Source organism: Bactrocera dorsalis, chromosome 2, assembly GCF_023373825.1.
Source record: "Bactrocera dorsalis isolate Fly_Bdor chromosome 2, ASM2337382v1, whole genome shotgun sequence".
Taxonomy (NCBI): domain Eukaryota; kingdom Metazoa; phylum Arthropoda; class Insecta; order Diptera; family Tephritidae; genus Bactrocera; species Bactrocera dorsalis.
This window is the reverse complement of record NC_064304.1, coordinates 63014652-63031377: the sequence shown is the minus strand read 5'-3', so window position 1 is coordinate 63031377 and position 16726 is coordinate 63014652. Positions and strand designations below refer to the sequence as shown.

General features: G+C 34.8%; 1 protein-coding gene across 1 annotated transcript in view; it reads right to left on the bottom strand.

Moving 5' to 3' along the window:
* Positions 1-3316: 3316 nt before the first annotated feature.
* The window catches only part of LOC125776131 (uncharacterized), a 105683-nt gene continuing 92273 nt past the window's right edge, over positions 3317-16726 (bottom strand). Inside the window, exon 3 of the mRNA XM_049447011.1 lies at positions 3317-4123. Within this exon, the coding sequence (XP_049302968.1) occupies positions 3317-4123 (807 nt within the window). The remainder of the gene's footprint in view (positions 4124-16726) is intronic.

The window sequence follows — 16726 nt, the reverse complement described above, 5'->3', positions numbered from 1 at the left end:
GCATCAAACGACGTAATTAAAAATGTATGTATTTATCAGTGTGTGCATAGCAGCGACACGAAGGCTCTTACACTCTCACTACTCTCTGTCAGTTTTAGCCGTCGCCTTAGCAACGCTGCTGCTAGAGAGAGATAGTCGAAGTGCAATGCTGACGTCACACAAATGTTTACAGCGTGCGTGTGCAGACCACATAGTCTATTCGATAGGATGTCCCGTTATATTTATAGTTTTTTCTGCTTTTTTCCAATTTTCCATTTTTTTGAATGCGTAAATTCGCCAAATGTGAGTTAATGCGCAAAATGCGTAAAATGCACAAAATGCGCATTAGGAAGTCATTCAGTTTAAGCTCGACACTTGTGCATTACACCCGCAAAATGTCTCAATAACGAAAGTGCTTCTCTGTTGAAGAAAAAATGCAAATTATTCGGCGCCTGGAATCCGGTGAGCGCAACGTTACTCTGGCAAAAGAATTCTGCGTAGGCCACACAACAATTGCCACAATCAAAAAAAAATATAAAAAAAAAATTAAAACGTTATTTAATAGTAATATCTTAAAGCCGAAACGCGTCAGAGCCTCAACTCAAGATCAAGTGGACAAAGCATTGTTACAGTTACAGTGGTTCATATTGCAACGCAGCCCAGGAATCCCATTAAGTGGTCCACCTCAAGAAAAAGCAAATTTTTTCGCTAAGCAATTTAAAATTGAAAATTTTAATTGTACTGTGAGTTGGATAAGCCGCTTTAAGGTCAGGCATAATATTGTCGGCGGTACAGTCAGTGGAGAATCTTTGTCTGTACAAACAATCGATGTTAGCGAGTGGCTTACAAAGGTTTGGCCTATATAACGAAAATATTTCACTGATGAGGAAATTTTTAATGCCGATGAAACTGGACTATTCTACAAATTTACTCCAGACAAAACATTACAACCAATGGATCAAGGCATAATTCGAGTGATTAAATCAATTATTCGGAAAAATCTTGTACTTAAAATAATTAGCAATATGGATGAAAACAAAGATGAAAATTACCCGAAAATAACCATACTTGATGCCATTTTAATGATAAATGATGCATGGCAACAACTTTCACCATTGATAATTGCGAATTATTTTAAGCATTCTGGGCTTGCAGAAGAAAATTTAGATGGTTCCAGCAGCTCATGCTCAAATGATATTGAAATCGAAGATGACATTCCTCTATCGGTTTGGGCAAGAGCTCTAAAAAATCAGTTACCGATTTCAAAGGAAGAACTGGATGAATGTGTTCTTATTGACAATGGTGTGGCGACTTGTGAGGAACCTTCCGAAGACAGAATTGTTGAAAATATATTAGATGATGGACAGGATAGCGACGGCAACGAAGATTGAAATGAAGATGAGTCAGCACCTAGTGTTTTGGAGGCACTGAAGGCTGCAGAACTACTAAATAGATTTGTCCATTCGAATTTTAATGACGAGAGTTTAACGCACAACATCTGTCGTTTAAATTAAAAAAATTACTGATAATTTAAATTAAGAATAAAAAGTAAAGAAAAGAAATTAATCTAGTTATATTAAGTTTATGAATATCCGTTATATGTATGTATACGACCTTATTTTGAAAAACCAAGGTTATTAAATTAAATTTTTTGTTTTAATTTAAAAATTAATTTTTTTTATTTTAAAAACCTATTACGAACATGGCAACCACAAAATAAACAAAAATAATTGTTTTTTGCTCCTTCTGGTTATTGCGTCCTCCGGGATAACGACGTAAAATCGTCGGTCCCTTGAAAGTCGTTATAACCGGAATCTACTGTATATGAACATGCAGATCAATGCGCGCACATGTAATACATTGATAAGTGATAAAATCATGATTTGAATTTCTGAATGCGCACATGCGTATACATTAGGGCGGGTCGATTTAAAAATCGCTCATTGCTCTGTGAAAATCGTATTCTAGGGATCAAAATAAGAAACTTTGCCGAAAAAACCATACCTCTAAAACGAATTTTGATCGAACTTTTGGGTAGGGGAAAATTTTGAAAAATCCCACTTTCACCCATTTAGAGTGCTCCAATCGAGCCCAAATGTATGACCGACCCCCACTAACTTTGGACGGCCGATCCACCCTTGCCAGTGGCCCACCATTAAGAAATTTATTTAGTCAGAACATATGTAAATGAAAAAATTAATTTATGCGAGTTATAGAAAAGAAACTAAAAAAAAAATTATTGTTTGAAGTCTTTTTTACTTTCAAGTCTGGGCAATTTCGCACGGCTCTCTAATGTCGTCGCCATAAAAGCCTCTACATTTTCCGGTATAACCCGTTTAGAAACGCTAGCTAGCAATTGAACATGTCGTTCCGTTCCTTGTATGTGTGATGGAATTTTTGGATCATTAAACGGTGGATCATCTTGATTTAAATATTCTTTCAATGTATCGTACGGAATGCTTAGCGTGAATGGTGGTTCAAATACGATATTTATATCATTCAAATTAATCATTTCCGTATAACTTGTGCAATTAAAGTTTATATCTGGTTTTTTATAAACTCTAAGTTCCATTGGCTCGTCAACATCGGTTCGATAGCGTAGAATTTTCTTGATGGCACAGTCGCGCTTTTCTTTCCTATCATCAAACAACATTGATAACAATATATTTTCCGAATGCGCATAATATGAATTATCTTTAATTACTTGATTGACAATTTTGCGTAAACGAGGTTCTAGAAATCGTGACCAACCAATGAACTTGAAAAATAATGCACTGCCGTACACGACAGAGCTGTAATACTTGATATTGAAGTACATTGGCACATAACATTTAATTATAAATTCAACCAGAATTCTTAAATTTGCATCTGGATTTTCCGTTGTCACATATAATCGCAATAATCTAGCGGCCTTGGTGAGCCACCGAGAATATACAATTTTTCCTGGTTTGATGTTAGCCAGATCCACCGGAACCACACCGCTAGAAAATGCATGGGCCATGTCGTATAAGTACTTCGAATCGGTGGAAAATTCTTTTTTTCTGGAGCAGGGGGCATATTTTGCAACTCAATTTTCTGGAAGCCGTCCACCACCTAAAAATATATAATAATAAAATAATTAAAAATGGTTGACAATTATAATAAATGAGTGATAGCAATAACTTACCGGAAAAGTTTCACAAGTTTCGATTTGGCGGCTCAATTTTCCGGTTGCCGATCTTGGTCCAGTGCTGGTTGATTTATCCAAAGCTTCAAACAAATGCCGAAATGGAAGTTCGTTAAAGTGTAGAAGGCAAACAAACCAATGCAATGGTCTTTTTAACAGCAATTCGAATCGTCATATAATTCCACCGTGTGGGCCAGTGTTTGTTGGCTCACCGTCAGTGCATATTCCAATTAATGTATCCAGTGATATATTTTTATCGTTGAAAAAACCATTTAATTTGGTTGTTTTGTATTCAGCGGTTTCATGTTCCAGTCTTACGTAACCAATCAATTCAGAATTTGGTTCTCTCAAAATAACAAGATGAGGTTCTTTTACCATCCTAGTATGATACTTCTCATCAATTTTATCTATCGTTAAAGTATCATCTTTTCTGCCATCGAATGAAAACGCTAACAAATTGGTATCATCTAACCGTTTGCGAAGCACTTCTTGTCTGCATTTCTCTTTTTCTCTGCGAAGTTTCGATTTATCCATGACGAGAGGTTTCCCATGCTTATCTTTAATTTTAAAATCTTGCAAAAGAGCGGTTCCCAATGCTGATGCTACTCTGTCAGGCACACCAAATCTGTCATATACCAAGGCAAAGTTAAAACAATCGTATCTCTCTGTGTATTGTGAACTTGTGCTTCTATCCATATCTTCTTGAACCGGTGGCGGTGCGTATGTTGAATCATCGGGATCTTGGTATGTTGGCATTGATGACATAGACGTTGCTCCTTGCTCTTCAGTTTCCATCATAAATGCATTCATTGTTAGTCTTCTCTGATTATGTTGATCGTGCATGAACTCTTTGAGGCGATCGGCAACCCAGCCGCATGCACATGAAGCTGCCTTCAAATCGCATTTACACATTCCAGTGTAAAAAATTGTTTCCAGAGATTTTACATACTCTGTAAATTGTTGGGTGTTGTTTCTTCTCTTGATTTGCTCTTGATACTAGTCAAGCAATTTATTCAATTTATTACATACAGTTTTTTTCAGCATTATTTCCATACCAAGTTTTTCCCAAATTCCACTCAACTTATCTTGTACTTGAATAGTGAATGATTTATGGGAAAACTTTTTTTGTTCTGTCTTAGCACGTTCGCTTAAGTAAAAATAATATCTCAAGATATCCAGATGGGTTGGTAAATTAAGATCAGTCAAATCAGTAAACACACCAAAAACAGTAACATCATGCTTGAGTATATGACTCATTGGGTTTTCGATAGTTGTTGATGTAGTTACTTCATCTTGCGGTGTAGAAGATGGTGGATTCATTGTAAACTTTTTGATTTGGAATGGTCACTTCACTTATTATTTTTTTTAAATACCATAGTGGTTATTGCTTTAGTTCTCCTCACTTTCAGAGGTAATAAGAATGAAATGGTAATTTCAATTCTATTTCAAAATTTGCCCCTACCCAAAAGTTCGACCCAAATTGGGGGACATCAGAATTCATTTCAGAGGTATGGTTCCTTCGGCAAAGTTTCTTATTTTGATCCCTAGAATATGATTTTCATAGAGCAATGGGCGATTTTTTTGCCTCCCCACAAATCGACCCGGCCAAGTATGCATACATTTATATGAGCAGATAATAAGATAATATGATAGAAGATGTATGTACATACAAGTTAACGGCAGCAGCCACGCAGACACTTTGTGATAAATGTAAACAAATTGTATCTTCCCACGGTATTACTGCTTAGTCAGCAGAATACTTTAATTATATATCTTTATATATATAAATCTTCTGACCGTGTGTTTGCCTTGGAATTGCTCCTAAACGGATGGACCCTTCGGGAATGGTTTATACATATTTACAATTTGGTCCACTGGAAAATGTTTTTTAAATTATTTTTTCATTTTTAATCAATTTTTAAATTTGGAATGTTTGACCGATGGATGGCGCTACCATCGCAGCATCTAATATTCAAACCTTAAATTGGCGTAAACGTGTATTAAACAAAACGATGCCAAAGAAAAAGGCGACATCTGTAGATCAAGTTTTTATCACATCGCTTAATATCTATAAAAGAAAGTGATGTTAGTTACTACGCTTATAACTAGAGAACGCCTGGACCGATTTCAGTGATTACCACCAATTCGGATAGGTCTCCTCCCAAACAAGGAGAATACTTTTTTTTTTAGGGTAATTCCAAAAAGTATCTTTTTTCCATAAACATTTTTTTCAATTTTTGTTTGTTTTGTTTTTCAATATTTTGATTTGTAAATTATTTGAATAGTTCAATTTCGGTGGCTTGCTTTTTTATTCCGGCTATTCAAAAGAAAAATTATTCAGTAAAAACTTTACGTGCGTTTCACACAAAGAGGTCAATTGCAGATTGAAATTTGTTACGAAGCCACGAAGAGGTCGCCCTAATATCGGTCCATCAAAGTATGGCAGCCAAAGGCAAGGCAAGGCAAGAAGTACTCCCAGGATGCGGTGACATACGTGCGGAATTATGGATCGCGGTCAATAAGCAAGCGATCGTCACGATGTCACAGCACGACTTTTCAAACAACAGTTACGATGTTTCATGGAGTTTATCTTGGAGTAGGGTAGGTACATATATGTGGTACTGTTAGATGCTAAATGTACTCTGTTGAGTGGCAAAAGAGAGGTTTGTCGCACGTACATATTCTTTGGATGGTGGATGGTTGTCACACCAGATCAAATTGATGAACTCATTTCTGCGGAAATTAATGATGCAGAGAAAGATCCAGTATTATATGAAGTGATGAAAACCAACATGCTTCATGGACCTTGCGGACACCACAATCACACTTCGGTTTGTATGCCTGACAATAAATGCGCGAAACATTATCCATGTGCTTTTCTGAAACACAAGCTGGAAATGATGGATATCCACTCTATCGGCGTAAATATCGAAGTTAACAACACATCAAAGTTGACAACACATGGGTCGTACCATATTCGCCACTATTGTCTAATTCACATTCAAAAGTCATGTGAATGTTGCGTATTGCAGTTTGGTGTAATCGATAAAATACGTTTGTAAATACGTCACCATAGGAAGCAACATGGCGGTTATTGGTTTTAAACGACACGGTCGATACGTGAACTGAAATAAAGTGCTTTGTAGGATATTTCTTTTGAAATTCATGAACGTTTTCCGATTGTTGTGCGTCTCGAAGTTAATTTGGGGAATGACCAAAGAGTCTATTTCAACCCAGAGAATACAGTACAGTCAACAGAAACACCACCAGCAACAAAATTAACATTAGCGAGTTTTTTCTCAACTTCCGTCAGTGATCCGTTTGCGAGAACATTGCCCTATTCGAAATACGTTGATATTATACATGGGATGCATCATCGAAGAAATTGTTACGCAGGAAGCAGGGTCATCCAGTAGATGGACATCCAGGTGTGTTCTCAACTAATGCATTAGAATGAACTTACACAATCCACCCGAAAAACGAATGCCACTGAAGTTCACACACATTTCGCGATGATCAGCCTTCAAATCCGCGTTATGGGATACGACCAAAAATTACATTGCCGAAGACATTTTACATTGCATACGCTAAGAATTGGAAATGGGTCAATACTGATTGATACTTCCCATGGTCTGATATCAATCCCATATGCCGTTTATCAATTCACGAAAGATGGACTCATCACGAATGTTTATACGAACATTGGCCAAACTGTCGTAAGTACGATTCCTTGAGTGTACGAGCAATTTTAGCTGCCACAAATACCTATGTTGTTGACTTAAACTGGAAAATTCAAAGTCAAATTCCAGGAGACTTGCAATCATACAAATCGATCGATCGTCTGACAATGAAGATGACACCGTGAATTACCAGTGGAATTTGTAAATTCTTTGGAGAGGCCTGGTATGCCACCGCATCATCGCAATCTGATTGTGATGCACCTATCAAATATAAGGGACAGAATGCTTGATTCTATGGATTTCTTTTGAGTTCTAACGATTTGCCAATTCGGTTCAAAAGTATTCCGTTTCCAGTGAAAATTGAATTTAAAATGACGATCAACAGAATAGTCGCATAGTGGGTGGCATACATTTGGAAATGCTATGTTTTTCACACGGCCAGATATACGTGGCGTGCTCAAGAGTTGGAAAACCATCTTCTCTGTACATTTACGCACTGAAACAGAAACAAAATTTTTTTTTTTATCAAGCTGCGTTACATTGAAGAAAAATGTAGACAAATAGCAAATAAATGATTATCAATAAGATATGAATTTTTGTCTTTTCATTTCAAAACACATAATTTCGCGCAGGACAACGGCTGCGGGGTCAGCTAGTATATGTATATATTTTCCCGTATTTCCTAGGTGGAACATAGGGCCTCAATAAACAAATTATAATTCATTTTATTTACAACTATAAATTTAATTTCGCTCCAAGAATAACCACTTTTCTGTGCTTCTGCTTCGACTTCCCTTCTCCAGGTGTTGGCTGGTCTTCCACGCCTTCAGCTTCCTTGCGGATTCCAATCTAGCGCTGTTCTGCTTATGTCGTCGTGAGGTTTACGCAGAGTGTGGCCGATCCATTTCCATTTACGACGTCGAATTTCGATGTGGACCGGTAGCTGTTTGGTTACGGTCCAGAGGTTAGCATTGCTAATAACGTTAGGCCAGAATATCCGCAAAATTTTTCGAAGACATCGATTAAAAAAGGATTGCAGCAGTTGTAAACCATTCGCTGCAATATTTCACGTCTCGCAGCCATATAATGTAATGGATTTCACGTTTGTACGTATGGATATATGTGTGGATCTCCAGACTTTATCCAACATTCCGAAAGCAGCGCGACCTTTGGATATACGGTTTCGTATATCGGCTGCTGATCCGCCGTTTTTAGATATGATACTACCTAAATAGCAAAACTCGTCGACTTCTTCGAGGCATGTTCCAGCGATCTGTAGGTTTGGCGTTTCGGTTGTGTTGATGCGCATGAATTTTGTCTTCGCTATATTAATTTTATGTCCAGTTTGTGCGGCGAGATCACTGACAGCTTCAAGGTTCACGGAAATGTGCGAATATTTATGCGACAACACACATATATCATCCGCATAGTCCAAATCTTCAAGGCTACCGCTTAAACCCCAAGATATTCCTCTATTAGTCGCACACGCTTGTCGCATCACCAAATCCAATACCAAATTGAATAAAAGGGGTGATAGCACGCACCCCTGCCTGACACCAGTCCTAACTTGGATGCCGCTACTTAAAATATTTCCACACCTTACTCGACAACTAGCTCCTGAGTACAGCTGTTTTATTAGGTTAATTAATTTTTCCGGAACTCCTTTGCACACTAGGGCTCTCCAAATCGCATCATGTTTGAGAGTGTCGAACGCTTTCTCAAAATCGATAAAGCAAAGGTAGAGAGGAGTTTGCCACTCTACCGACTGCTCTACAATCACTTGTAAAGTATTGATGTGATCGACACATGAGCAATGGGGTCTGAAACCAGCCTGCTCCTTACGCAGACCATGCATCAGCGAATCAGATAACCTTTTGTGAATTATGTGCGTTATTATTTTATTCACCATACTTAATAGTGTTATTCCTCTCCAATTCTTACATTCCGATACTTTAATTAATAAGAAATTAATGCGTCATTTGTTTTGATAAGTAAGCATAATTCAATATTCCATTATTTGTTCCGATAATGAGAATAATTGAAAATTCAATGCTTTGGCATTTCATCACTTAATGTAATGCCAAAGCATTTTTAATAATAAGCCGTTACACATAGAATTCTAAGAATATAAATATAAGTGATTTTACCAATAAAGATCAGTGTGTAATCGGCGAGCGCAGTGAATGATCAGCTTGAGATCCGAGCGTAGCAAGTATTATTGTGTTTTATTTCTACTGCGCACAGCGGAAACGGAAAACATTTTTTTAATACTTCTCACGTAAGAGAAGATAATTGGCGCCCAACGTTAAGGCACGTGTTAGTCACATAAAGGAAGAGAAATGTATCCCTAGTACCACAACGGTCGCGATTAGTGAGTACTAACCGGTAAACGTACATAAACCTCGTGCGGTAGTACATATGCGAATAACGCATTAAACCAGAAATAAAAAGCAAAGACAAAAATAAAGTGCAAAAATAAAAACATCATTAGGCATTGCACGCCAAGCAGCGGCGTAGCCATCGAGGGAAACCAAAGGACTGAAGAAGAGAAGGAGCCAACATACCACAAAAGACGAGGAGAAAAAAGAGTAAGATTATATTAATTAATATATATTAAATATATACATATAATATTTAAGCCAAACAATTTAAGTAATTATATTTAAACCATTAAGAATAATTCAAGGCTCGACCAGTAAAGTAATAAAATATTTTGAAACCGCGATTCACCACCGCAAGGGGGACCCTCCGGCGTATAACAAAAACTCAATTCTGCGATTCTGAACTCTAGACCCTCCAGAATGAAAGAGTCTCCTTTCCTAAAAAGGATCAAAAAATAAAAATTATAATAAAAAAAACAAAATGACGGATGCTTTACCAACTGACTTGGAATATAACGAAATAGACCGAATAGTTAGAAATCTTGAAGGATTTGTAGAAGTCAATAGGATTAATAAAAAAGAAAGGGATCTAAATAAAGATAAACTTAAAAATAAATGTATGGAGAAAGTTTTTCAATATATAGGAAAAGATGAGAAGGCCACACTTGAGGATTATTATAATCAGGAGGCAATTATGTCTGAGGCTATAGAGATGATACAAGTATCAAAAAAGGAAGATTTGTTTTAAATGGGAAGTAATATAAGTGCGCCAAAATACGAAAGGTAGAATTTTGCAATTATTCTAAAGGCAACCATAAGTTTGAAAATTGCCCATATTTAAAGGGAAAGAAAAGAAAAAATTAATTAATCAAAAATGGCTTTAAGAAGCGAAAATAAGACCTTAGTCGCAAGACTAATTGCCGCAACGAACGCTTAACTTAGATTAGAAATATCTGAAATGCGCAGGCAAATAGAAGAATAAACGAGGTCTTCAACAATAACCGTTTACAAACCTGAAGTAATAAATTCAGAGATTCGCTGTGACGAATCTCTAGAAGTAGTAAAGTCCTTACCAGAATTTGGGGGAAAACAGAATAAATATGTTAGCTGGAGGGAATCAGCTTACAATGTAATGAGTTTATACGTAAGAGGCAGCCGTAGGTATTTTGTAGCATTGACTATATTAAGAAATAAAATTACTCACGATGCTAATGACATTTTGTCCAACCACGGAACAGTTTTAAATTTTGATGCTATTTTAGCACGATTAGCTTTCGCTTACGACGATAAGCGATCAGCTCATATAATTGTGCAAGAAATGAATATTCTGCGTCAAGGCAATTACTCCATAATTGAATACTATAATAAGGTTAATGAGAAATTAACCCTGCTAATAAACAAAACCATAATGACTTACGGATCAGATAGTGCCGTAACTAAAGTGTTTAATGCCAAAAATAGACGGGATGCCTTACGCACATTCATAACGGGACTAAACAGAAACTAAGCAAACATACTATTTTCACTATCGCCAAGCGATTTACCAAATGCTTTAGCAAAAGCACAAGAATTAGAATCTAACAATATGCGAGCGTCCTCCGCATTACAATTTGGAAAAAATCAAAACTATTCAAATCCTAACAACAATAACAGGCAACATACTTTTAATAACAACAGATTCAATAACGGTAATTTCAATAATAATTTACGGTTCCCACAAGTTCAGCCACAAAGGAATTATCAGAATAATCAACCACGGCCTACACCAATGGATGTCGACTCAAGCATCCATACACACAACTGTATGTTGCAAAAGCCAACAACCTTTAATCAAAACAATTTAAAAAAAGGCCACATGGAAGTACACAACAGAATGTGCAGCCACCGACTAAGACACAGCGCATTAATAATATTAAGGAGCATCATTTTTTAACCCAAAATTAACTCTGCCATATATTTTTCTGAATGACAGGGTTACTGGTCAAAACTTTAAAATATTAATAGATACGCGAGCAACTAGTTGCTATATTAAATCAGGAATATACAAAAATAAAAATAAATTGGACATACAAAAGAGAGTAAAAACAATTAATGGCTTTTCGATAATACGCTACTATCACATTATTACATTAATCAGTAAAAAACAAATATTCTACGAAATCGAAAATTTGGAAGCAGACCTATTAACAGGATACAAATTTTTGAACGACATTAATGCGGTGATTAAATTGAAAAAGAAAGAAATTAATAATAAATATTGAAAAAGAGGAGGATATATTTAGCTTAGGATGCGAATATGAGCATCAGAAAAGTAAGGATAATTTAAAGATCGTTAAGGAGGACGAAATTACTTTGGAAGCAAAGACTTCTAAAGCGCCAGCCGACGGAAATACCGGCAAATATAAAAAAATAAATACTGTGGAGCAGGAAAGCTCTACAACGCAATCTGAAGATTTATACCAGCAGAGTAGAAGTAATAATTATGCAAAAAATATTGTGGAACGAAAAAGTTCTACAACGGCAATATAGAAGAGGAAAACTATGTAAATAAAATTACTTTAGAAGAAAAGTTCTCTAAAGCGCCAGTCGAAGGAAATACCGACATAAACGAAGATGAAATTGAAAATTTAAGAGAGGAAATTAGAAATGAAATATATCAAATACATTCTTCAATAAATATGAATTTACCGTTTCGAACGGATATAAAAGCGGAAATAACGACAATTGTTGAAACTCCTATATGGAGTAAGCAATACCCATATCCTCTTTCTGCTATTTCCTTCATAAACGAAGAGGTAAAAAAAATTATGGAAGATAAAATAATAAGGCCAAGTAAGAGCGCATATAATTCGCCAATTTGGGTTGTACCAAAAAATGGTGTAAATGAAGACGGTGCGGTAATCGGTTACAAAAAATTAAATGAAGTAACAAAATCAGATAAATATCCAATTCCGGATAGCAATATAATACTTTCAAATTAGAAAGTTCAAAATATTTTTCCACAATAGAACTGGAATCAGGTCCTTATTAAAGAACACGATATTGAAACAACTGAATTTTCAGTAAATAATGGAAAGTACGAATTTTTAAGAATGCCATTTGGTTTAAAAAACGCTCTTAGTATATTTCAAAGAGCGATGGACAATGTTTTAAGGGACTTTATTGGAAAATTTGGTCACGTTTATATTGACGATATAATCGTATTTTCAAAAAGCTCGAGGAACATAAAAAACATTTAAGTATAATAATAGAAGTACTAAAGAACGCAAATATAAAAATTTCATTACAAAAATGTAAATTCTACGAAGAAGAAGTAGAATTTTTGGGATATATTGTTGCAAATAATGTTATAAGGACAGATCCAAAAAAAGTTGAAACAATTTTAAACTTTCCGGTTCCAACGACAGTTTCTAAGTTTTCTAGGAATGATTGGATATTACAGAAAGTTTATTAAAAATTATGCTAAAATAGCAAAACCATTAACAATACATTTATCAGGTGAAAACGGAAGAGTTTCACAACATATGTCTAAAAAAATTAAAATTAGACTGGAACAAGAAGGACTTTTGGCAATTGAGAAATTGAAGTCTATATTAGTAGATCAAGTTGAATTAATTCAACCAAATTTTAACGAAACATTTATATTAACAACAGTCGCATCAAATGCAACTATTGGTGGGGTCTTAAGCCAAGGGGCAAACCTATTACATTTATATCTAAAACATTAAATTCAACAGAAAAACATTACGAGACTAATGAAAAAGAACTATAGGCAATCGTATGGGCATTAACAAATCTAAGAAATTATTTATACGGAGTTTCAGATTTGGAAATTCATAGCGATCACCCTCCACTTACGTTTGCAGTTTCACCTAGAAATCCAAATGCCGATGGATGGAATGGAGCAAAATTATATATAAACCAGGTAAAACAAATGTGGTAGCAGATGCTCTATCACGAGAATTTCTTAATAATTTAACCGACGAATCGTCAACCACAGTAACTCAACATTCTGCTGAAAGTATTGATCATACTCAGATACCCGAGACAAAAAAAAACATTAAACCAATTTAAACAACAAATTTTACTAAGTAAAAATAGATTTACAATACATTAGCAAATTCAAGAATTTGGAAAAATAAGACATTTAATTGAATATGATACTGTTGATAATTTAATCACTATATTAAAGGAGTACATCAAACCAAATATAGTTACGACAATACATTGCTCATTAGAGGATCTATACGAAATACAAGCGAAAATAAGAGAAAAATTTACTAATAAATTCATATATACGAAAAATTTTGCAATTGACATAACAAACAGAGAAGACCAAGGAATTATAATTGAACAAACGCTTACACGAGCACACAGAAGTTGCCAAGAAAATTTGGATGAAATTTGCAAAAAATATTATTGGCCTGAAATGAGAACACAATTCAAAAAATATGTAAGGAAGTGCGACATATGTAATGAAAAAAAATATGATAGACATCCAATAAAAATACCAATTGGAGAGGTCCCAATACCTACAGAGGAAGAAGTTCAAATACACATGAATATATTCTATGCGCAATCTTTAAAATTCATTACGTGTATAGATAGGTATTCCAAATTTTTGGTTATTAAGCAAATCGAAGATAAGATTAATTTAGAAGATAAAGTGTTAGAAATATTACAAAGCTTCCCTAACATAAAGAAGTTAACAATTGATAATGAACCAGGATTCACTACGGTACAATTTAAGTCCTTGATGAAGAGACTTCAAATAGAAATATTTTTTGTAACCCAAATCATAGTACCACGAATGGTCAAATTGAGAAGGTACATTCAACAATAACTGAAATTTCGCGATGTATTAAACAAGAATATAATTTAATAAGCTTTTCAGAATCAATATTTAGAGATGCCCAACAATATAATAAAATTATACATTCGGTAACTAATGAGAAACCGTTTGAAGTACTTTATAATAAGGTCTCTATAAATAAGTCTCTTTATGCGGATATGTTATATATGAAAAAATTACAGGAGAGAGAAATAAACTAAGTCCTAGATACAAGCAACAGGTAGTAAAAAAAGACTTAGGGAATAAAGTTAGAATTAACAACAGGAATAGAATATAGCTAAATGAGCTCCAGTCTCCTGCCCCACACAACACATAACCAACACAGAACACCTAACCATAGCAATAATCCCGCATCCAGAACACTCTACACTCACCGCATTAAAATATACGTCACTAGCACGCTTCATTCACCACACTCATCTCTACACCACCTACAATCCACATCACACATAACTACATAACCACTGCATTTTTCACCACAACCAAAAGGGAACAAAAGAGGCGGAGAAACAAGTTCGGCTCCACTACTTCTTTTTCTTGCGATCCGAACGACAGCCGTGCGATTCACCTCGAGCACCAACGACAACCTTTTACGTATATCCAGTTTTTAAAAGAAAAAATATTCTTATTAAAATTTTGTATAAAAGCTCTAAGCTCTAAAATTGTAATTAAAACTCCTGTGTAATAAAACGAAATTGTAAAATTCTTGCGGAATTGTTGTGTTCTCTCTTTTTGCTAACACTAAAAACGGTGAGTGCGAGGACACTAATCGAAAGTTGCATGGTCCTTCGAGCCTACAGAAAGGCGCTATATGTAGAAAAAAAAAAAAAAACAAATTTTAATATAAACGGGTGTAGTGACGTTAAAACACATAAAAGGCGAAAGAAAAAGAAAAAAAAACCAAAATTAAGTCAAAGTGAAAAGTTAAGTGGGACAACAAGAAATAAACACATACAGAAACGAAGTTTATTTTTATAATAACAGTATATATATATGAACATATTTATATAATTACATGTTTTTGTGTAAAAATGTAATAAAACAAAAATTAAGTGTTTTAAACAAATTATAATACGTAAAAAGTAACAGATCAAAATCAAACGAGCGCACCGCGTTATAAAAATCTAACCCTAAACATTATTCGGGCGCGATCGGTCAAAAAAAAAAACATCAATACAACAGAATAACAACACACAATAGGAAAACTGGAGCACACGGGCGTAGGAAAATAAGGCAGGAAAACCGGAGCACACAGGCGTAAAAGACTACAAACTTACTTTCCCCCCAAAAAACCCCCTTGAGGCGAGATAAAGTAAGTGTATCGTTTTCATTTTTTTTTTATATGTATGTACATATGTACATGGTAACAAACGGATTTATATTTCAGATAATCCGTTTGAACGGCGCAAACCTCGCAAATTTTAATTATATATATCATCTATATATATAAAAAACAGTAAAAACAAAAAAAAATTTATTTGCCTATTTGCCTACCTCTGCGTTACGAACACACGTAACAAGCTAATGAAACAACAATTTAATTCCAAGTATCCACTTGCAAGATTTTCCGCAATACTCCTTCTGTTCCTTAAAACAGTAAACAGTATATCTAAAATAAAATAAATAAGCAAAAGGCACAATAAAAATACAAGAAGAGAAATTAAAGACATAATAAATTCGAACATACATACAACGAAGAACCGAACAGTGATAGCAAAGCTGGTATCCGACATTATTGAAAAAACATAAACGGTTCAAAAAAAGACGTAACAATAATAAGCAATAGTAGGTAGGTAGGGTTATGACAGCGAGAAGTCGCATTCATGTCTGAACATGATCCGGTTGCGTGCGTGATTACTAACAGTGTGGATGTATTTCAGTATCGTTTTTGTATTTGCAACATGACTTTTGACTTCTCGGGTGTTTATTTTGTTTAGAAAAGTTATTAACGTGATTTTTTTTTTCGTTTTCTTATCTTTTAAGATGGGTAAAGTGGGGGACATTTCACCACGCAAAAAAGCCGAAGTCAAGGCTCTCATTAATACAAAACTGTTTTCAAACCGTGAAATTTCACGAAGATTGAAGCTGTCTGAAGCTAGTGTGTGACGTATTAAGAAAAAAGTTGAATCATGTGAAGATTTGAGTCCGAAAAGAGATAACTGATAACTGATATTTGCATAAAAATCAATAGTGCGTCTAATAATTTGGCCAGGGACTGTATATATGTATTTACATTTGCAAACATTTCGTTTGGTCTTCGCTTTATACCTTAACTTATATTATAGCGCATCACATACAGGCCAGGCACATACACAAAGGGTATAGACGCCTGTAATTACGAGAGTGCATACGAGAGCATACAAATAGGTCCGTGCACAGAAAAAAACAATAAATAATAATAATAATAAAAATATATATATACATACATATACATATATATATATATATATGTACACTAGGGTGATTCAAAAAATTTTTTTTATTTTTTTTTCAATTGGTACTCGCAAAAATAGGTTCCTAGACACCTCTAAGAAAGCCTCTCCAAATATGAGATTTTAATTGTAACGGGAAGGTCCTCCGCCTAACGGTTTTCTATTTTTTCTTATTATCAGATAGAAAAATTTATATCTCGCTTCCAACTTCTTGAAAAAATATCTTGTTAATTAGG